Source organism: Carica papaya, chromosome 4 (assembly GCF_054855325.1).
Source record: "Carica papaya isolate Zhongbai chromosome 4, ASM5485532v1, whole genome shotgun sequence".
Classification (NCBI taxonomy): Eukaryota; Viridiplantae; Streptophyta; class Magnoliopsida; order Brassicales; family Caricaceae; genus Carica; species Carica papaya.
In genome coordinates, this window is record NC_142312.1 from 31,333,270 (window position 1) to 31,356,090 (window position 22,821).

General features: G+C 36.7%; 5 protein-coding genes across 9 annotated transcripts; 2 read left to right on the forward strand and 3 right to left on the reverse strand.

Annotated features, from left to right (window-relative positions):
* Positions 1-2,415: 2,415 nt before the first annotated feature.
* On the reverse strand, positions 2,416-5,333 carry LOC110808928 (RNA-binding (RRM/RBD/RNP motifs) family protein). The gene is made up of 2 exons (XM_022034567.2): positions 3,895-5,333; positions 2,416-2,690 (listed from the first exon to the last, which is right to left on the reverse strand). Exon 1 carries the CDS (start codon positions 5,183-5,185, stop codon positions 3,896-3,898), a length of 1,290 nt encoding a protein of 429 aa, XP_021890259.2. The 5' UTR covers positions 5,186-5,333; the 3' UTR covers positions 2,416-2,690; position 3,895.
* Positions 5,334-5,664: 331 nt separating this feature from the next.
* On the forward strand, positions 5,665-9,994 carry LOC110808871 (histone-lysine N-methyltransferase, H3 lysine-79 specific-like protein). Its single transcript, XM_022034489.2, has 6 exons — positions 5,665-5,830; positions 6,381-6,805; positions 6,883-6,935; positions 7,489-7,526; positions 8,750-9,179; positions 9,471-9,994. Exons 1-6 carry the CDS (start codon positions 5,814-5,816, stop codon positions 9,744-9,746), a joined length of 1,239 nt encoding a protein of 412 aa, XP_021890181.2. The 5' UTR covers positions 5,665-5,813; the 3' UTR covers positions 9,747-9,994.
* A 138-nt stretch (positions 9,995-10,132) lies between these two features.
* ABCG10 (ABC-2 type transporter family protein) lies at positions 10,133-17,110 on the forward strand. 3 transcript variants are annotated; one of them, XM_088219002.1, is made up of 3 exons: positions 10,133-10,266; positions 15,205-15,465; positions 15,541-17,110. In XM_088219002.1, exons 1-3 carry the CDS (start codon positions 10,142-10,144, stop codon positions 16,973-16,975), a joined length of 1,821 nt encoding a protein of 606 aa, XP_088075128.1. In that variant the 5' UTR covers positions 10,133-10,141; the 3' UTR covers positions 16,976-17,110. The 3 variants fall into 3 exon arrangements, with proteins under 3 accessions (XP_088075128.1, XP_088075127.1, XP_021890179.2); XM_088219001.1 differs by having other exon boundaries at positions 15,205-17,110; XM_022034487.2 differs by lacking the exon at positions 10,133-10,266 and having other exon boundaries at positions 14,629-17,110.
* LOC110808872 (uncharacterized) lies at positions 10,896-13,915 on the reverse strand. The gene is made up of 4 exons (XM_022034490.2): positions 13,421-13,915; positions 12,608-12,705; positions 12,453-12,518; positions 10,896-11,933 (listed from the first exon to the last, which is right to left on the reverse strand). The coding sequence occupies exons 1-4, from the start codon at positions 13,828-13,830 to the stop codon at positions 11,068-11,070; spliced, it is 1,440 nt and encodes a 479-aa protein (XP_021890182.2). The 5' UTR covers positions 13,831-13,915; the 3' UTR covers positions 10,896-11,067.
* A 227-nt stretch (positions 17,111-17,337) lies between the features above and the next one.
* On the reverse strand, positions 17,338-22,415 carry LOC110808885 (cold-responsive protein kinase 1-like). Of its 3 annotated transcripts, XM_022034510.2 has the most exons (8): positions 21,952-22,414; positions 21,463-21,539; positions 20,446-20,566; positions 19,916-20,031; positions 19,580-19,790; positions 19,272-19,509; positions 18,610-18,760; positions 17,338-17,854 (listed from the first exon to the last, which is right to left on the reverse strand). In XM_022034510.2, exons 3-8 carry the CDS (start codon positions 20,513-20,515, stop codon positions 17,498-17,500), a joined length of 1,143 nt encoding a protein of 380 aa, XP_021890202.2. In that variant the 5' UTR covers positions 20,516-20,566; positions 21,463-21,539; positions 21,952-22,414; the 3' UTR covers positions 17,338-17,497. The 3 variants fall into 3 exon arrangements, with proteins under 3 accessions (XP_021890202.2, XP_021890203.2, XP_021890201.2); XM_022034511.2 differs by lacking the exon at positions 21,463-21,539 and having other exon boundaries at positions 20,446-20,561; positions 21,952-22,415; XM_022034509.2 differs by lacking the exon at positions 21,463-21,539 and having other exon boundaries at positions 21,952-22,412.
* Between the last annotated feature and the right edge of the window lie 406 nt (positions 22,416-22,821).

Below are 22,821 nucleotides of genomic sequence, written 5' to 3' on the forward strand. Positions count from 1 at the left end.
CATAATTTTAAAGAGAATATATATATATATATATATATAAAATCTAGAATCTTGTAAAAATAAGCCAACTGAAAATACTCACTTTCCTTCTCTGCGATCAAATTTGTTTTTTTTTTTAAAAAAAAAAATGGAAGAAGAAATAATGAATGCCTCTCACAAAATCGAAATGCTGACAGTAAATTGCAAAATCTTATTTCCTCTGGGAATTCCTCAGCCTGCAAACTGTCAAAATGGCGATATAACTTAATTCGGAGAACAGGCGAATCTCCAATTCGTGGAAAATGGACAGAAGTGATGAACCTGTAGGCTTTTTAACTTTTGGGATATTCTGGATCGCAAGACAATTCGTGCCGAAAGCAGGCTGTTGACACAGCATCTATTAGCTCCAGTCAAAGAAATCAACTATCCATCTCATCTGTCCTGGGGGCCTCCGTCCGATTTTTCTCAGGGGCACATGACAGAAAAACGACCCGAAAAATCAAAGGTTAAAAAAAAACCAGAACAGGAAGCTTTTTTTACCAGTTAGAGAACAATATCTTGTTATTCCAGGAACTCTAGGATAGTCAACAAATATAATTCTCAAACACCATTGATATACAATCTTGGAATAAAGATTCTTCATTCCAAACTAGCACCTTCCTAGCAGTCACCGATAATCTTAGGACTAATAATAACCTAATTTACCCTTAGGGAAACAAAAAGTGTTTACAGGATTGATGGCATACACTATAGGCTACGACTTACAGATCCATAAAACCAACTTCAGCTCAACTAAACCAGAAAACACAACCATAGCATAAGATGAACAAGACTTGCAACTGGAGAAATTTTCTAAGGCATTAACCATATGCAAACTCTTATCTGTCAATCAATAAGATATTGTTTCTTAAATGCTCCTTGCAGGTATCAGCTTTAAATAAAACAACTTCATTCATCTCATGATACAATCCACATAGTATCTCTCAAGGTTCTATAAGCCACATAAGCATGAAAACACAGATTCAGATGTTTTGCCATCATATAAATAGTGGTCGAATATGAAAATATAATCTCAAAAAAACAATGAAAAAGAGAACGGAAAGCTGATGTGTTTTGCATTAATAAGCTGTACTGACATTGTATGCAAAGAAACAGGGACGAATACAGATCACACTGGATCTATATTAAAGGAAGATATGCGCCGTTGCACCAACGGATTTGTAGTAATGGATTTTGCAACTGAAGTGTGACAATCTGTACTAATGGATTTTGTATTTAAAAACACTTTTGCAACTATATAGGTAAAATTCAATGTGCTTTTGTCCAAACATAAACCAAATATCTATTTTTACTAAGTCTAGACACAAAAGATACAACATGTAACTTTTAGAAACTAATTCTGACTTTTATTAAAAATTTACACTTGAAATCTTAAAAACCATTTCCACCAAACATACATCTTTTGCTTTTTAAAACAGCAATACTTTTCTACAACTATTTTTACCAAACACCAAAAAACCTTTTGACTAAAAGCATTTTTTAGTGAACACTATTTTAACAGCACTTTTAGAACTCACAACACATGTTACAGCCACCTCAGACGCTCACTCAATTAGTTATTTAGTATAATGGCTAGTTCTTGCACCACAAGAGGCAGGAAGAACATACGGAATAAATTATGTTTTAAAAAAAAAACAAATACCTATAATTGGACACAGAAAGACTCAAATTAGAGATCATCACTCTTATCGTTCAACCCAATAAAAGCTCATTACAAAACCAACAAAATTCAATCCAGCAAAGGAAACAGGAAGCATCACAAGAAACTTGCTCCATCAACACTCAAATTTTAAACAACTCAAAATAGGCCACGGTTTAATTACCAATTCATTCTCTTAATATTTGGATTAGCTTCCCTGAAGCACCTACATCTTCACCCCAAGAGCCAGCAAAATTACAACCCGACAACAATTCCATTGGAAATATCATAAGCAATATCCAACAGACCCACCGGCAAGATAAGCCTATCAACCAAAAGCCACCAAACAATCCATTTAAATTGAAAGAAAGTTGCACAGAAGACATTAACGTTGGGTATGACCAAACAAAAGCAGGCCACCGGACATCTGACCGCATCTTTCAGTGAGAATGGTGAGAAGTTGTATAAGATTTGCTAGCGAATTAAAAATAACTTTGGAATTCCCTTCCCTAACCCCACCCCACCACATCCCCCAAAATGGCCCAGCCAAGCTATCTGATTATTGTGTAATCCAATTTTCTTCAAGAAAATTGAAAAAAAAAAAAATTATTGTAGCTCCAGATTTTGCTGCCATCTTACCTAATTTAAGTAAATATCCATACATATATGTATATTTGATAGATACAAAAGAAACTGGAGAATAAAAAAAAGTAACAAGAAACATTCACAGTTGCAGCTCAAAGCAAGAAATAATGTCAGTACTAATAATATTATTAAAACTATATCAGGTCACTGAATAAACAACTGCCACTTAAAAAGTACAAGGACTATCTAACAGTCATTTCAACAACCAGCACTCAGAATTGACGCACATCCTAAAGGAGCAGATCAAGAGAAGAAGATGCCGAAAAAGCACAGCTAATATATTCATCAAGGCAGAGTTTATATAGTCTGCAATCAGGCAATCACCAGAACCACAAAAAGCATCTGCTCCCAACAAGCTGTCACAAACCTGAATCAAAGGCCCATCCACAACTCAATCCATCATTTCACATTATCAGCCAAAGCATAAACTTTAGTTATAACAGTAAGCACAATAAAAGAGGAGAAGTATTACACTCTTTTGAAGTACCATCAATAGGAACAATTAAAGACATTGAAACAAATGGAAGAATGGAAATGGCACCAGAAGAATTTTAAAACAAGACCCAGAAACAAAATATACCAGTCAAGCAGGCATAGAAGGCAGCAAGAGAGAAGCAAGAATAGCCATAAGCATTTTGAACAGCATCAAAAATTAAGACATAATGAAGTAGAATCACAACCAATCACTAAAATTTCAGGCCACAAAAGTAATAAAAACTTGAATAGCCTAAACATTCCAACTGAAGAAGGTAAAAGCTTCTAACAATCAACTACTACAACATTACTTGCCATCAAAGTTCATCCACAAACATAACCATAAATCCAGAAGCATGCCCCCATTACAGTAAAATCAACGGGGAAAAAATCATCTTTATGCATACAACAGTATAGAAGACAACTTAAAATGCTTTAGTAGACTATTTACTTGGGAGCAAAGTTACAACTGTTTTCTGAAGAGAACAGGGCTGCATGTTCAGAAGTCTCATCAGTAAAAGACAAAAGTAAGCATATTTTTATTTTCCGAAAAAAAAAATTGGCTACTTCAACAAACAAAACATTAAGAGAAACAAAATCCAAGCGGATACACAAAGCAAAGAAGTTTTAATTTTCCATGCATAAAAATAATGCCAACATCTACAATCTGTATATGAGTAAACAAACATCAGAATTACACAAACTCACACACCAAGGAAATGAGGCAGAAGCATTCTAAAAAAAAGCATTTGGCTACAAAAAGGGTTAATGGTCTCAACTCTTAGATACCTTCCTCTAATACCTTCCTCTTAAATACCATGAACCCAAATAAAAAGTCTGAGATGCAACACCGAAATACAAAAAATAAATAAATAAATAAAGCTGATAACAAAAAGAAAATGCAAACATCAGAAACCATCAACCACAAGATAACAGAACATTGAAGACAATAACAATCAACAACAGGCCCAAACTCATAAGTTCCCACAAGCATAAAACATCAAATGAAGCAAGGTACATAACATGAAATCAACTAGATAGCACCTCATCAAATCCAACAAAGTTAAGTGCAGAACACAAGAAACAATTATGAATACCTCAGTAATAAGGCGGCATATTTGGGTACATTCCACCGGGAGGAACCCTTGGTACAGGCGAAGTTCCTGTTGCTTGGTGATGCTGACCTGGAAATGCAGTAGCTGAGGACAAACTATAGTGCCCGCTATCCGGATACCCACCAGGCATCGAGCTAGGGGGCATCCTGTACAATCCACTAGCAGCAGCAGCCAACCCACCACCAGCACCAGCGGCAACACCAGCAACACCAAGCCCGCCATAGCCTGTAGAACCTGGTCCACTATAACCACCATATGGTCCACCAATCACGGCGCCCCCATATCCACCTGCACTACCAGCAGCACCTAAGGAAGACGGTGCTTGTCCACCCAGCGACGAGTTCATGTGCCCCAGGGGGGGCGGGCCACCTGAAAACCCACCATAATTTCCTAACCCACCGGGGCCTCCAGGACCACCATAGGAACCAGGAGGATGCGCCATACCCATTCCATCTCCATGGACGTGTCCAGCTCCTCCAACACCCGGCCCACCCGCCTGAACCGTCCCATCCTGACCTGTCGGCCCACCGGGTTTCCCTTTCTTTCCATCGATAGCAAGCTTGCACTGCAGCTGCCTGCCATCTAACGTCTTGACTGGATCAACCAGAGCCGCCTGCGCACCTTCCGCAGTCTTATATACGAACAGCGCAAATCCCCTCGACTTACCCGTCTGCTTATCAAAACCCAATGGTCCCTCCTCGATCTCACCGTACGACAAGAAGTGGCTAAGTAGCTTATCAGCCGGCATATCAAAAGGTACGTTGGCTACATAGATCTTCCTTAATGACACGTCAGGAGCATTCGAATTGGACCCCGTGTTTCCGGCGGCTGCAAGCTGTGTAACAGTAACGCGCCCGTCGATCTTCTTGGACGGCTCCTTCAAGGCGAGGAGAGCACCGTCTACATGCTTGAAAGTAACGAATCCATAGCCCTTGGACTTTCCGGTAGTCTTATCGAGAATAACGACGGCCTCCTCGAGTTCTCCGTACGCCGAAAAGAGCGCCCGCAGATTATCGGTAGTGGTGTCCCAGCCAAGACCGCGGATAAAAAGCTTGCGCTGAGCAGGGTCAGCATCAGCTACAGATCGAACAGCTTCTAGAACATCAGAGTGACACACGACAGCATCCTGCAGAATATCCAGGAGTTGGTCGGTGGACAAACGCTCGATGACCTTCCGAGCGTCTTGCGGGGTGAGGAGATTGGGAGAGGAATCGCCATCGTTATAAGATCCGACGCCGTTTTCGTCGAGCTTTCGCTTCTTGGCTAGATCCATGGTAGAAAATTGAGGTGAGGAAAAGTGAAGATTGATTCTGTTATTTAAGAGGGGAACAAAACCCTAACCCTAACCCTAGCTGGTGTCGCCAGGGACTTTTGAGTAAGGCGAGGGTGGTTAAGAGATGTGATACACGTGATCAGCGTTACTTGGTGGCTTTCTATTTATAGGGCGCGCTGGTGGTGGGCTTGTTGCTCTCGGCCCATGGACCGACGATTGGGCCCGTGGGCTAAAAGTTTATAGTTAAATATTCATATTATTTTTATTTTAATTTTATTTAAAAATAATTATCCACATTAATCATCATTTAAAACTTGGATTATGTTTAATTAAATGGTTTAAAGAGATAAAATGGTTTCTAACTATGCATTAAGACTTTATAATTAAATAATAATTATAATAAATCGTCCACGTCAACAAAAGAATGACGCGGCACACGTCATGCTCATAAGCTAAGCAATCCTCAATATCTGGCCGATATTCGTTTCTGTAAATTACTCGGCTTCAGTTAGGTCATCCCCCCCTGTAGATTTTATCTGGGTTGAAGATAATTCTTACCTCGCTTGAAAAATCTTTCTGCCCTTCTGCTTTTTGCATTTGGTTTCAAAAGCCTGTCATTCCCTCCGCAATGCCGTACTTGCTCTCGTAAGTTTCTCTCTCTCTCTCTCTGTAATCGGCCGTTCTTCATTTCGTTTATACCACTCTCCGTGCCCTATTAAATGATTGTTTTGGATTCCGGTTTCGCGTCGTGTTTAGTTTTTTTTTAAGGGAGGATGCTATAATATGTATGTGATTCCTTTCGAAGTCTGATAGCATTATCTGATTGAGGAAAGAAGCTATTAATTTGAGAATGACGATGGGCTGAATTGCATACAATTCATTTTAAAATATGATATGTTGCTGAATTGCATACAAATCAGCGACATACCGTTAGATGTGAAACTCAAGTTTATGAAATCATTTTGTATGTTTTGGATACTTGTGTCCATGTAGGGTTAATGCAGGCTGATAGTCTTAGAAAAAATATATATATATATATATTGAACTCAAGTGAATTATCCTATCTCAGATTCTGACTTCTCTTGCAAATTTTGTTCTTAACACTCTTGCCTTCAAGCAACAATTATTACTATAGTAGTGCAATTACTAGAAATGAGCTAATCTACAACGTGCTTAATGTTTAACCGTTTAACAGGAAATTGCCTGTTCCGCATCTGCTTCCCAGCCACATTCCAGACTCCCCTAGTTGGCCATTTCTTGGAGGGCCAGAATACTCTTATGGTCCACTGAATATCCCACAATGGAGTTACCAAGAATTTGGTGTGAAGAAAATATCTCCTTTGTTTGCATTAGTTGCTTCCTTGCGACTGGGCTCTATTGGAATCTTGGGAACCACTGCTAATATGAGAGAAACATCCGGTCCTTGCAAGTGCCACCTGCCAACAGTTGGTGCTAATACTTCTGAGAAGCAATCTTCATACGATGAGGCTGAAAATGACTTCTCTGAGTCTTGTGGAGTTGTTAGTGATGCATATTACAAGGAAGAACAAAGAAGAAAAAAGATAGGACTAGCTAACAAAGGGAAGGTGCCCTGGAACAAAGGCAAGCAACATAGTGAAGGTATTATTCTTTTGAATATGTTGAGTTATTTAAGTCCCATGAAGGTTGGTTGACTTAGGAGTTTTAATCTGATTTAGAGACTCGCATGCGAATCAAGAGGAGAACGATAGAAGCCTTAAGGGACCCCAAGGTGAAGTCAAGTAAGATTCAAGCAATTTTTTATTTTCTATTCTAAATTTCACATGAATAGTACAGTTGCGAGTAATGACACGTGGAAAGCCAATAAAGTTGTCTCTGAAGGTCTGCATTCATTGTTTTACACATGAATCCTTGTAAGATTTCTTGCAACATTTTCCAATTTATAACTTTCTATAATTTACAAATACCAGCAAGCCCTTATGGCACTTAATGTTGCAGATGTTTTGGATATTTGCTTGTAACTGTTCATGACTAAAGTAGACAGATAATGGCTACATTTAGAACGAATCAAGAATTTCATGAAGTTTATTTGGAAATTCGCACTTCAACCAAAAAGGACTCATATTTTGTTACAAGATAAAAAATGACAGCTAGAAAATTTTAACTGGACTTGAAACAATATATTCTAGATTCCAACAGACTTGGAGGAACTTGTAAACTAACTTTGATTTCTCTTTCTATCATATCCGATTTCTCATTCTCAGAGTAATTTGCTATCTTTTCTTTCTCAACACTATATTTCCTTTTGTCTTGACCACTTTCAGGTGAGGAAAAAGATGGTTGAACAGACCCGTTCACATAGGTAACTCTCTGTGCTTTGCAAATCATCATTGTTGTTTCTTAGTAATGTAGGTCTTCAACTATAGTGTATACTGATAACCAGGAACTAGGAATTACGCTAACTGTTATTAAGCATTCAGATTGGATCTTTATGAAAAATTTTGTCAAAGCTGACAACCAAACACTGAAGACAATTCTTGGATCATAATTTTCCTTTAGGGATTATATGTGCAAAAATAATCATTAAGGAATCAAGAGGATCTGCAATGGACTTCTCCAGCTCTATTAAGAGGATCTTCGCTGCAGCTTAATTGGAGTTCTTTAGATACTCCTAAAAGAATCCAATTGAGAGCAAGCCTATTAGCTAATGTTACTGGTATCTTGAAAATCCATCCTCTGCGAAGTAGGAATAACTGTCAACTTAGAAAGTGGCGTTAAAAATCTCCAAACTTTGAAGCCAGTTGGATGATATCCAAGCCTGTTTCTTTGTATTGCCGAATAATCCGCATACTGTAGCTGTTTGAAGCTGACATTCCTTGGTTATAGATTCCTCTTGATGTATGCATACATGATAGGCGTCCTAGTAAAACACTTACCAAGGATTAGTGAATCATGAAGAAAATATAAAATCTGAAATGGAATGTCAACCGAGGATAATAACTCAATAAATTTTGGTATATGATGGCAGTGAGAACCAAGACTAATTGTGTGTTAGGATGTGATAACTATTCTCTCTAACACACGAGTGTAAAGGGGAGATATGTTGATTTTTAACTCATGCTGCGATGGTTAATTTTCCATCCACCGCACTTAATGATCCCCTTTATTGTCTAGCCTACCGACCTTTTTCTGCCGTTCCTTTTTCCTATAAAGAGGAAGAGTGTGTGTGTGTGGGAAGTAGTGAGTGCACGGTGAATGGCAAAAAGAAAATGGGAAGGTGAAGAGTGTGTGAGGCATTAAGATTTTATAAGAAACAGTTTGTCTTTATTATCCTTTTCAATTTAGGTCTTGAAGGAGTGGTCATGGTAGGTGCAAGGGATAGGTATTCATACAACTACCTGTATTTTGTGGTGGTTGGTATATAATAGATATTTCTGTACATCTATGTAAAGTGGACCAAAAAATATATTGTTTTATGCGTGATATTGCTCCATCTTTTTATTATATTATTTGTAGTGTCAAAATATTCCCAACATGAAACAGCAATGCTTCTCATTTCTTACTTTGATAATAAATGTCTTGCAGTGAACAAACCAAGGCAAAAATAAAATCTTCACTTCGGCGAATTTGGGACAAACGTCTGAAATGGAGACGATTGAAGGAGAAGTTCTTCTTGTCATGGTTGGAAAGCATAGCAGAAACTGCTAAAAGAGGAGGGAGTGACCAACAAGAACTACATTGGGATAGCTATGAAAAAATTAAACAAGAAATAGCTATTCACCAGCTTCAATTGGCTGCAGAGAAGTTAAAAGCCAAAGAGATGGCAAAACTAAGAGGACAGAAAGCAGCTTTGGCAAAAGCTGATAAGATGGCAAGACTTGCTGAAAAGAGGAAAGAGCGGGAAGAAAAAACAAAAGCAAGAAGAGATATAAAGATGGGAATGAGAAAATCGAAGAAAGACAAGGAAATGTTAGTAATTACCCCAGAATTGAAACTTAAACAAAAATTAACCAAGGTAAGAAGACACATGGATCTTTGCAATTTTATCTGGAACATGTTCATTCCAAGAAGTTATTGAAGTAAAAATCAATTATGTGGTTTATTTGCTATTGACTTGATCCCTGGTACAAGGTGAAACGGGTGTCGTTATCCTCATGATTCTCCTAATAATCTGTTATGTTGGGCATGAGTTGATACGTCAGGGCAATCTAGGATAGAACTATTATTGTTTATCCTGTCATTATCAGTATATCATGTTTATCTTGTTCTAAACACTCGTTAATTTTGTTGTTGTAACGATGCTTAGATTCATAGACAGAGATCCCAGCAAGGTCGAGTTGCTAGTAGAGGGAATGCGGAGATCTCAGTCATCCCTGCTTGGGAAAAGTTGGATGAAGAGCTCATAAAGAAAGAAAAAATGCGAAAAAGTATTTCACTTGCAGAGCAGATCCAAGCTGCGAAGAACCGAAGAGTAGAATCCATGGTTGGATCACTGTTGAGCAATCAAGCAGGAGCCAGCAGGGTGCAGACGGGAAGGGAGGGTCGTTGGGAAGGGAGAGAGTTACAAACTGAAGTTTTTTAGAAAGTATTTTATCTATTGCAAAGGCAGAGCAAAGAATTCAGAAGGTCTGTGCTAAAAGAAACAACAAAAGAGATTCTGCGCGCCATGCTTACATTTGTAATCTCTGGCTGATAGTTGTTAGAAATGTATAATGGGAAATTCAGAAAGTTAAAATTGATCAGAATTTAGGCTCTGATTCTCATCTCAACTGACAGGTATTCTACTACGTCAATACTCTTCTGAAGGAAAATTTTGAATATTTCTCACAATCCAACTAATATTTCTGGATACTGTGTAATAAAATATAGAAAACAATTGTAAAGGCCAATTTGATGGCCTTGGTGTTTTAACTTTTTACCATAAGAAACAACTATAAAGCTTTTATTTCTAATAAATTTTAAGTTCATGATACTCTGATGATGGAGGAACTGGGAATAGAGTGGATTCACATGGAGCTTCGTTCACAACGGGGGGATGAGACTTTCTGGTTGATAGAGCTCATGACCACCCTTTTTTCCATGGTGGAGGATCGACAACACAGGTACAACATTTTTATATGAATTTTCATAAATACCATGTATCGTCTGCGTGACTTTTACATGAATTAAAACATGATATTATTTTACACGTTGTATTAATATTTGATAATGTTAATTTTTTTTAATAAGATAAAAATAATTTATATATTTTTAAAAATTACGAGTTAATTTAGATCTTTTTTAAAAAAAATTAAAATAGAATTTGAACATTTTTCAAAATTTTAGAATGGCAATTTGGACACTTTTATTCTTTGATCATTTATATTATTAGTCTTTCACTTTATTTTACCATAATTTATAATAGTTTCTGATTCATTTACTCCTACAATTTTATTTCTAATAAATTAAAGGCATTTAATTTCACTTATTTTTCATACATAAAAATAAAATAATAAAATTTTTGCCAAGATCAAATGGGTTTTAACAAGCCCTAAAAAACAGCTAATGCATCCGTCCAATATCAGCTACTCAAAAAAACAAAGAAAATAACAAGGAATTGAACTCAGCCTACAAAGAGACCCATTATAACACTTAGAATTTTCAATGAAAATTTCTAAGTATAGGACCTGCAGAATTCAGTCATTAGAATAACAAGAGTGCATGCACAGCACAAAGAAACCAATTCACTACATAACATCGAAAGTACTTTTCTGCATTCTTACCAAGAGTGCCAAAGGACGTATCAAAAAAAATAACAAGTTAAAAAGCATTCAACATTAGCACTAGGAACCAGACAAATATTATCTTTACTTATCTACAACATGCCTACTAGCCTCTGCTGATTCCCTTTGCCAGAATCACACCTAATAAGAATTTCCCCCATCTCTGTTTGGATCATAGTTGTAGTTGTTCGGGTTTTGAGCGTTCTGTGTTGCACCTTGATTTTGATAACCAGCCTGAAAGTTCGGGTTTGGGTTTGGGTTCGGGTTTGGGTTCGGGTTCGGGTTCATATTTCCAGACCATCCAACATTTGGTCCTCGAGGCATTCCTCCCATGTTGTTTGGTGGCATCCCTCCCATATTAAATGGTTGCCCCATGTTGGGGGGCATCCCACCCATGTTGTTGGGGGGCATCCCACCCATGTTGGGAGGCATTCGACCCATGTTGTTTGGGGGCATCCCACCCATGTTATTGGGAGGCATGCCACCCATATTGTTGTTCGGGGGCATCCCACCCATGTTGTTCGGAGGCATACCACCCATATTGTTGTTCGGGGGCATCCCACCCATGTTGTTCGGAGCCATACCACCTATATTGTTGTTCGTGGGCATCCCACCCATGCTGTTAGGAGCCATACCACCCATATTGCTGTTAGGAGGCATACCACCCATATTGCTGTTTGGAGGCATACCACCCATATGGCTGTTTGGAGGCATACCACCCATATTGCTGTTTGGAGGCATACCACCCATATTGCTGTTTGGAGGCATACCACCCATGTTGGGAGGAGCTGTGGGTCCTGAGTTCTGCATACCCTGGTTAGCCATAGGGGGCATCTCTTGATGTGCTCGCATATTCTCCCTTCTTCTTTCAAAGTTCCTTGATCGATCAAAATTACGGGGCCTGTCATTACGTCTGTTTCTCTCCATTGCTCGACTATTATTTCTTATCCATTCCTCATGGTACTTTGGATCATATGGAACAGCTTTCCCATCAATAAAAGGTTCCCCTGGACAATGAAAAGCCAAATATCAAAAAACAGGCATAGTAGTTCCAAAAATCAGCAAAACACAACTCAATAACAAAAAAACTTCACTCCAAATGCAGAATCAAAGAAAATCAACAGCTAGTTATATGCAGACATCTAAATAAATAAGTGAACTATCAGTTTCACTTGACATATTTTGCTATCTTACAAATGCTGGGACATATAACAGCTAAAACTGATCAAACATTTATTTAGAAATATTTATGGAAAAAATTGCGAGCAAGGAACACTTGTAATTTTAGATAGCCACAAACAACCTCACATTTTCATCTACTTCACTAGCTTAACATAAGAACTTAAAAAAGTCAGGAGTAATTCCTATGTACCTATTTTATTAACGTTGAGAAGCTAAAGCCAAAAAGAAAAAAAAGGAAGTATCTCATGTTTCTGAATCCAAATCACAATAAATTTTGGAAAACCCATATCTGAAATCTTTCATTCTATGATATCATGATTTAATGTGATGCAATCATGTTTTACCTCCATAGTCTTTGTTTTTCACATCAAGGTACGAATCAGGGAGAACCCACCGGACCCTCGGTAACTCTGAGGTTTAAAAAATAGAAAGGATCATTAGAGCTCCCAAGTTTTAAACAAAATAAGCATTAAAATGGAACATATTAGAGTCAAAATACCTTTAATCTTGTACGAGAGCTCCTCAGAAACAAGAGCACCAAACGCATAGTAGCATCTGGTTGAAACTGAATAGATCTTCATCCTTGCCTCCTCCTCACTGCCACAATGATTTCACAGTGCATAAGTCATAACTATTTTGTACACGGTCACTATGCCAATGGAGAAAGATCGCATCGATTATTTACTTAAACGCATATTACAGTTCCTAAAAAACTAGAGTAACAAGTACAGTAACCGCACAGCTCTGCAACCTAGAAATTGCTAGGGGCATAAAACAGTTTCAAAGAACATGAACAATTGTTTTCTCTTCTATCAGAACCAAGTACCAGTAAATTACAGCCAACCACCAGCTGAAGCATACAATGAAGCATGTACTAGCAAAAGATCCCAATAAGAAAATAATATCCTTCAGAGCAGTTGAAAGTATTCCTTTTTTTTTTTAGCCACAAATAATGACTCCTTAGCAAGAACAATCACCAGGCTTTTAACACAATCAAGGAGAGGGAAAAGATTTCACGCCTATCAAAACTTTAGGACCGCGAAAACTAAGGAAATCTTCATCTTCAACAATTATCACCAGGTGTTTAAAATACAGCAAGCATCAAAATCCAGTTATACAGTTACCAGCAAAATCTGTTCCTCCATTGACATAACGTCTTCCCACAACGGAAGAAAAAAGCACGAAGAGCAAAACAGAATCGAAAAACGTACAAACATCAAAAGCCTTTCGTCTTTTCAAGAAAAAAAAAACACTATCTGCGCGTAAAGAATAAAAAACCCCGTTTAAAAACCTGAAAGTTCATCCATTTTACCTGCCAACAACCATCGCTAGGGTCTTGATGTAGCTATCTATTATCTCGTCCCTGGTGGGTTCACCCTCGGGCTTCTCCATAACCACGAGCCAGTGTTCGAAATCGCACCCATCGAGCAAAATAGTCTCCTTGGGTGGCCGATTGGACCAGTTAGGGTTGGGGTCGTTAAGAGAAGACGAGGTAGCTCGGGTCGACAACACCCTTGATGATATCGATGAACCCACACCTCGAATACCGAGAACTGCAGAGAGAGGGCGTATGCGATTCAGGATAGAATAAGTGGATAACGAAGTTGGGGTTTTGGACAGAGAAGGAGAAGAATAGAAAGAGCGAGAAAAGAGAAGAGAAATGGAGGTAAATGTTTTGGTGGGTTTTGTGAGGAGAGAGCGAGAGAGGGACTGAGTGGCCATTGTCGATGCTGGAGCTTTTCGACGATTAGAAACCCTAACAGAGGGATGGCCTTTAGGAACGACAATATATAAGAAAAGAGAGGGTTTTACGAGGGTTTACATTTTCGTTTTCTTTCTTTTTATATTTTGGGGAATAATTAGAATATCAAAATCCCTTCACTAATTGGGCCCAATAAACCCTAGTTTATTTATATTTTATTTGAATAAATTTTAGTGATAATTAATTAATATATAGTAATTACAAAAATTGAATGATAATGACATAAAATGAGAACGACAAAATATTTTTTATATTTGGATGCTTGTATGTTAATGACATATATTTGTTTGGATGATAGAATTATATGATTGTATTTTCAGTCAAATTATTAATTTATTCATATCTATTTATTTAATAATAAGTGATATATAAAAAATATATAATTAAAAAATTAAATTATTTATCGATATACTTATATTTGTATTTAAATAAATAATTATTATAAATTAAATTTTTATATTCAATAAAATAAATAATAAATTGTTAAGATAAAAATAGAATTAATATAAAGAAAAAAAAAATAACATTCACATCCCAACGATTAGATGATTTTAAAATTCATTCCAAATTTGACAGTTAGATACCATTTGTTACAATTGAAAGTTGAAACAAACATGATTTTCTCACACCCGTGAAATACCATACATTAAAATCGTATCATTTACTACAATCCAAACAGAGTATTAGTCCACACAAGTCCATGAAGGTCATTTATTTAAAATATATGCATAGAATTACTTTAAAAATTAAATATTTAATCTAACTTGATATAAGAAAAACAAACAAACAAACATTCTTATATTTAAAAAAAAAAAAAAAAAAGAACCCAAACATGTTGTATTCCTTAATTTGCAAATGGAACATGTTAAAAAAATAGGCTTCCAATTACAACCTGTTGAGGTGTGAAGTTAAAGTTGGAAGATGAATGATGCCACCAACATCCAACCTGCACAGTCAACATTCAGCTCACCAGAAATTTGCATTTATGGTTCCTTGTAGATCTTCAAGTTTCCATACCAAAAGTCATCTTCTTCATAAGATAAACATAAACCAATGCCTAAAACTGCCTAAAGCCCATGAATCCCAATCCAACAACTCTCTTTACATTGTTTTCTTTAACTTGTATATGTGGGAAACACAAGAGTTTGGTGTGTTAGCTCATCTCCTTCCTTCTCCTCTTCATCCTCCTTTACATTTCTCTTATACATATTTTTTAATTTCTTCTCTCACGTTAACATTCTGTTTCTTTTCCCAATGGAATTGCCAATCAATTTGCCGGTTTCCGGCTCCCGGAAACCTTCATACAGACTAGAAACTAAGAACCTGTCATACAGGTTGTGCAGCAAATTTGACAAGTTCAACTGGGTTTGTTGTGGTTGGTCTAAAGAGAAGGCTGCTAAGTTCATTTTGAATGGTGTTAACTTTGAAGCAAGGCCAGGGGAGCTCACGGCGATTGCTGGTCCTAGTGGAGCAGGCAAAACAACCTTGCTAGAAATTCTTGCTGGCAAGATTTCACTTTCACTGTGTCAAGTTTCAGGCCAAGTGCTTGTCAATAACGGGCCTGTTGATGGTAACAATTTTAGGAGGATATCAGGGTATGTTACACAAGAAGATGACTTGTTTCCTTCACTTACTGTTGAAGAAACGCTGATGTACAGTGCACTTTTTAGACTACCAGGTGGGAAAAAAGAGGCTGCCATGAGAGTGAAGTTTTTGATCAAGGAACTTGGACTGGATCATGTTGCTGGTTCAAGGATTGGTGAGGGATCAAACTGTGGGATTTCGGGTGGTGAAAGGCGGAGAGTTTCAATTGGAGTTGATCTAGTTCATGACCCTGCTGTTGTCTTGATAGATGAACCAACTTCAGGTTTGGATTCAGCATCGGCTCTTCATGTTGTGACACTGCTAAAATCGATGGTGGTTAGGCAAGGTAAGACAATTATTTTAACCATCCACCAACCTGGTTTTCGTATCCTTGAGCAGTTTGACCGAATTGTTCTTCTCTCTAATGGATTTGTTGTTCATAACGGATCACTGAATCTTCTTGAAGAGAGGCTTAAGCTTGATGGCCATCATATTCCTCTTCATGTCAACGTGCTAGAGTTTTCCATTGATGTTGTGGAGAGTTTAAGTACACAAAACTCAGAATCTCTAAATAAGCAGTGTTTCAAAGATATGAAAAACGATAGGGAAAATCACAAATTGAAGATTGCCTACTTCATTAATCCCACAGAAAAATATCTTTCCTACACCAACACAAGAGTTGAGGAGGTGCTAATCCTAGGACAAAGATTTTGCAGCAACATTTTCAGAACCAAGCAACTTTTCGCAACAAGAGTTATCCAAGCCTTGTTAGCCGGATTGGTACTTGGAACCATTTACTTAAATGTGGGCAATGATAAAGGAAATGTAGCTCTACAGACCCGAATTGGTTTTTTTGCCTTCAGCCTCACCTTCTTGTTATCTTCTACAACAGAAGGCCTACCAATTTTCTTGAAGGAGAGAAGAATTCTGATAAGAGAAACTTCAAGAGGTGCTTATAGAGTTTCTTCTTACGTCTTAGCCAACACTTTCGTTTTCCTTCCCTTCCTTCTGATGATTGGCCTCCTGTTCAGCACCCCAGTTTACTGGCTAGTTGGATTGAGAAAAGAACTTTATGCATTTCTTTATTACTCTATGGTTGTTTGGCTGGTTCTTTTGATGTCCAACTCTTTCGTAGCATGTTTCAGTGCTCTCGTGCCAAACTTCATCATGGGAACATCCGTGATTGCAGGCCTCATGGGATCTTTCTTCCTCTTCTCTGGGTACTTTATAGCCAAGGATAAGATACCAAATTACTGGATTTTCATGCACCACTTGAGCTTATTTAAGTACCCTTTTGAGTGTTTCATGATAAATGAGTATGGGGGAGAGCAAGGCAAGATGAGGTGCTTAGAGTTCCTGGAAGAAGAATGCAGTTTATATGGAAGCGAGTTCTTAAGGCAGCAAGACCTAAACCAGTCACAGAAATGGAGCAATTTAGCTGTGATGACAGGTTTCATAATTGGATACAGAGTGCTCTGTTTTTTAATTTTGTGGTGTAGATGCTATAGAACAAGAAACTAGACACAGAGACCCAGTGTTATAATATGCCGCTCTACTTTTTCTACTTCCTTTTCCCCTTTGTTCTTTCTTCAAATGATTCTATTCAATTATCTATAGAATAATCAGACCAGTAGATAAATGTAATTTGGTTAGAAATTCTTGCCTGTATTCCCCATCCCTTACAAGTAAAATTTTACTTGATCCCATTATTCATGTCATATTTCTTACGCAGAAATGAATTGAGTTCAGGCGAATCAAAATCACTTAAACAGTCCATTGTTAGTTATTGAAACTTAATCCTGAAGTATATGGTTTGAAGATTGGATGAAGAAAAATGGAGCACGAAGTGAGGTTAACTGAATAAAAAGAATATACAGCATGAATAATCCAAGAGAAGATGAAAATAACTCAATCGAGTATTTACTCCATAACCATAAAGCCAAGCTAGCTCCGATCGAGCTTTCCTCAGGAAAACTGAGAAAAAACAAAACAACAGTAGAAACAATAACCAAACAAATCTATAAAGAATACATTTTACATGATTTAATTGCTTCGATCATATATAGAATTGAACGTCATGGTAGCATATGAGGTGATTATGTTTCCCGATGATGACGATGAATCTGATTGTTTGGCTGCACCGTCGGACATAGTGTCACTTATGTTCTTGCCAAATAAACAAGGGAGCAAGCAAGGTCTGGATATCTCGTCGTCCTCCACAGCTATCTCTCCCATTAGCATCTTGACCACAACAGACATGTATGGACGGCGTTTTGTTTCCTCTTGGGTGCACATTAGACCAATCTTAAGGAATCTGCGAGCTTCCTCAGCGTTATAATCTCCACATAATGATTTATCCACCAGATCCAACAGTTCCCCCTTTACATACAGCTTCCATGCCTGCAGATTGCAAGTGCTTAAAATGTTGGTAAAAAAAATCCAAATCTAACTTCAGTTCAATGAACCACGCTGAATATCTTCTGTAACTCCTATAAATACTAGAGTACAGGACACAATTTGATTCGAGGTAACAACTTCAGTATCTTCCGGCATAATATTTATCAGTAAAATTTCCAAAGTATTTCTAGAAGGCTAGAAGCTTAGCATCCTGCTGATATAGAACAACTACCTCATTCAAAGATTTTATTCTGACTCTGCAGATGCTGCAGAAAATAAACTTTCTAGTGGGAGAAACGAACCCAAAGGGTGTGAATTAAATGTAATAAACCACGTGAAAACAAGCAAGGCCAATTAAACATCAAACAGTGGCCTTTCCTTGTCTTCCCTTATCAATAACAATGAGCTTCAAAAGCCTTCATCCACAAAAAGATGAGCTTAACACCTTAAACATCATCAGCAAAATCAGTCGATGGATATATAGGTCATATCCATTTTAAAGGACCATTAGGTTATTGGCAGTAAAGTAGATCCAGACTTCTTGGACTTTCCTTCAAACAACTAAGGATCCTCCTTATTTCAATCAATGCAAACAACGAGGAAATGCACATAAAAAGAGAAACACAGAGGTGGTATGATAGTGAAAATAAGTTCAATTTTCAAAACTTTCAAAACTCTAGGGCAAGTAAACACGAGTATCTCAATTTTACCAAGAACACCATAACAATAAAAAGTACAGTAGATTCAAAAACTTGTACCCTTTCAAGAAGTGATTGATCTCCAACAGGTAAATACTTGTTCATGTTGGCCCTCCCACTAACAATCTCTAATGTAAGAACACCAAAACTGTAAATATCTGCTTTCCTTGTCAACTGACCTCTAATTGCGTATTCAGGTGCCAGGTATCCTCTGCATAAATTACACAAAGAAACATGAAAATATTAGTAAATCCAGAAACTTCATTTTATCAAATTTAAGTTCAAAAAAAGAGACGAGCAGTTAAACAGAAAAAATCCAGCAGGCTAGCTGACCCATCAAGCACTTAGTCCCTGTGAAATATCATACATGCCAAACAGGTGTTGGTACAAATGGACTTCAAAAGTCTCCCAGCATATTAATACAGCCACTGTAATTGTATTGAAACCTTAATTTAATGAAAAATAAGTCTCTGTAGGGAACACTGGTATTCAATGATTCTCCCCTGTATGTGGTCGTCCAGTTTGGTTGACTGTAGTGAAATTCTCCCTCTTATGCAGACATATCAATTAATCGTACAACACAATCATCATAATATAATGCTCCTCAAGATTGTAAGAAATGGAGTTTTTACATTCCACATGGAACAAAGTTTGACTTTTATAGCCAGTGGATGACCTATAGTACTGAACTACATATGAACATTTCCCAGAAAGTAACTTACGCTGTTCCAGCGACCCGTGTACTAACATGAGTCAAGTGGTCAGGGAAAAGTTTTGCAAGGCCAAAATCTGAAATTTTTGGATCCAGATTTTTGTCAAGGAGGATATTACTTGCTTTTATATCTCTATGAACAACATGTGGCTGGACTTCCTCATGAAGGAACACAAGCCCCTTTGCAACACCAACGCAAATTCTATATCTTGTTTCCCAGCTGAATTGTATACTGCTGTCGTGTCCACCTAAAATTAGCAGGGATTAGGTTTATTATCTGACAGTTAATAAGGCATAAAAAGGATAGAAGATAGTTACCAAGAAGTGTTCGTGCAAGGCTATTGTTCTCAAGATAGCCATAGACCAAAATTCTATGGTTTCCTTCCACACAACAACCGTGCAATTTAACCAGATTTTTATGCTCTATATCTGCAATAACATCTATTTCAGTCAAGAATTCGCGCACCCCTTGCCTTGAATCAGCTGATAGTACCTTTACAGCAGCCATGGTACCATCTCTGAGCTGTCCCTGCACGGTATGAAACATTGCTAAAGGGTTAAAATTGGATAATAATTCATGTAAAATATTGATCAAATATCAAAGTCGAACTTGCGAGTTTCTTCAGATTAGACAATCAGAAAATGTGAAATCACCTTGTATACAGAGCCAAAACCTCCCTCTCCAATTTTGTTGGCTCCATTAAAATTGTCAGTAGCGAATTGCAACTCTCGGTAGGTAAACAGTTTAGTGTTCTGGATGCCTGAAACCTCTGTGTGCACAACAATCCATTAGAGGGTTTTCCATATCCAGCAAATTATACCCCAGATTTTGTGCATGAAATAAGAGATATAAGACATTCAGAATCTTTTAACTTGCTTGATAGTAACAATATTTTCTTGGTTAATGTTAATGCAGTATGTAAGTGTGTCATCTGACCATATTTAATACTGTTATTTAAAAGTGTTAAGCTGGACGTTTGATTAGACACAATCCAGAAGCTCGACCGCTTAATTGCTCAAACTCAAATTTTGAGGCACTCAATTTAAAAAATGTTAAAGTAAAACTGCATTTAGCCAAGTCAGAAACACATAGATGAATGCAGGATTTTGGGTCCTTATGAGCTTAGTGATAATATCCAATTCAGGAGAAAGAAAGAACGAAAGATATAAGAATGATCCCTTACCTTCATGGATACCTACTGTTCGGTTAGCAGATGAATCTCTCTTCTTGCTGAAAAGTGGGCAGCAAGTCATAACCAGTTTGTTTTCAAGGAGCAGTTCCTCCACTTAAATCAAACTCCTGCTCTGTGAAAAAAAAAAACATCAAGTATAAACTTCTATCATGTGACCAAAAAAGAAGCAATTGTTCCTGCTTTAAAGAAACTCAATTAACCACTAAAAGCCCGAAGGAGGGGGAAGAAACAAAATAAATCTATCCCTCAACCATTAGAAGATTATCATTATGATTAATCACTCTCCACATTTTAGAATGTAGCAAAAAGAACTGCTGAAAGTTGTCGTTACATGTGTAATTAGGCCGGGAGGAGTTGTTTCAAAACAATTAAAGTACTCACCATTGAAACCGTACGCTATTTTTGAAACAAATCCAAAATTTCTGCAGAATTCATTTTTAAATCCATAAATAACGAAAATTCTATCTAAAATAATTATAAAAAAAAATTAAGTTGGTACAGAATTCTATCTGGAATTGAAATCATGCATTCAAATATCCATTAAAAGAGCAAGACATTCTAAATTGTATCAAATTTAATAGAATTTGGAGTGCATTTTTCCATTTTATATGAGCTCAAGTTTTATTATCTTTTTATAGAATTTGCATCTCTCATATAATAAATGTAGATCTGCAAATAAATTTTACATAAAACTTTGAATTTGTTTCAATATAGCTTTAGGAGGACACTGTATCCACCACGATTTCTTTTCTTTTCTTTTATCTTCTTTTCTGAGACAATTCAACTCAACTTCTTTAACCCATATTTCTAGCAAATAGACCATCTGGCGGCCGGGTTAAGCTCAATGATTTTAATATCCTGAGCTGCCAATGAGAACATCATTTTGTCAACAGTGTGTATTAAGGTTCAACATCAGGAACCGAAATTCAGAACCAGTCAACACAAACCCAATTCTTCTGTATCTAACCATATGATGACAATAAAAGTAACAACCAAAGGAAATTTTACATTGATATACGTCGAGTGAAAATTACTATCACAAAAACGTAAGCTTGCCAAGGGTTCTGTTATCGCTTAATCCTCAGCTGGAAAAATACACAACATGGTGCTCAACCCATTTCAGTATTTCATCATATGTCAGAAAAAGCCAAACTACTTGCTGGATTTATGAGGAAAAAGAATACAAGAAAACAAAAATCTATAATCCTCCGATCTAAAGAACTGCACCTTGAGATAATTGGGTTCAAAAGAGAAAGTTAAATACACAAAAGATAAAAGATAAAAGAAAAAGAAAGTCAAATGTCATAGTAACCATGTTCTCGTGTAGAGGTATATAAGAAGAAGAGTAAGAGAGAGGAAAGAAAGTAAAAAAGAGAAAAACCCAGAAGTCATTTTCTTTCCGCTTTTCCTCCATTTCTCAACAACCAAACAGAAAGTAGATTTCCCGAAAAAAGAAGCTGAAGAGTAAGAAAGATAGAGAACAGACAATTAGCTAACCTGAGATACCAGAAGCGACTGCAAGAGAAATCAAAGAGAGTGAATGAGAAATGGGAAGTTCCCGTCGTTGCAAACACAGAGATAAAAGAGATGGTGTTCCTGCCAAGAAGACTCGTGGTTACTGGTCTTCTCATCCAAAGGTTGGTCGTTGACGAAGCAACTCGTGGAAGGGAGAGAAGAAAAGAAAGTTGAAAAAAAATAAAATAAATTAAGAAAAATCGAAAGCAGCCCGCATGAGCAATTAATTTTGGTCCTTTAAATAATGTCATTTTTATTTTATGAAATAATATTTTATTATGACATCATAATATGAATTCTTTAAATTAATAGAAATTAAAAAAAAAATTTATTGGTCCAGCTAACATACAACCTGGACTGTGTCAAGCCCCTGGATTTTAATAATTATATATTGCAATTTACTATATTTAAATTAATATTAGTAATGTTTTCATTAAATTTTTATATAATTCTAACAATAACATATTATTTTAATATAAAACTACAATATCATAGAAATTCCAAAGAAGAATTAATTTGGTAGGCTTGAATTTTGACTTCATTAAATATATCTATATATATATATACGTATATGGTTCACAGCTTTTTTTTTTTTTTTTTTTGGGTAAATAGTAACCTCTTGGAAAAGTCAAACAACTTTTTCGAAGACATATAATAATGTGGAGGAGGAAACTAGTGTCCATTTTTTTTCAAGCATAATAAAAACATTTTAATTTTATGTGAATTAAAAATATTTAATTCATATAATATAGTGCTTTTTAAAGGGTCCATTACGTAAATTTAAATTCTATTTTTTTATTATTTTTATAAAAAAAATTATATTTTTACGGCTAAGTAAAATTATTATTTTTG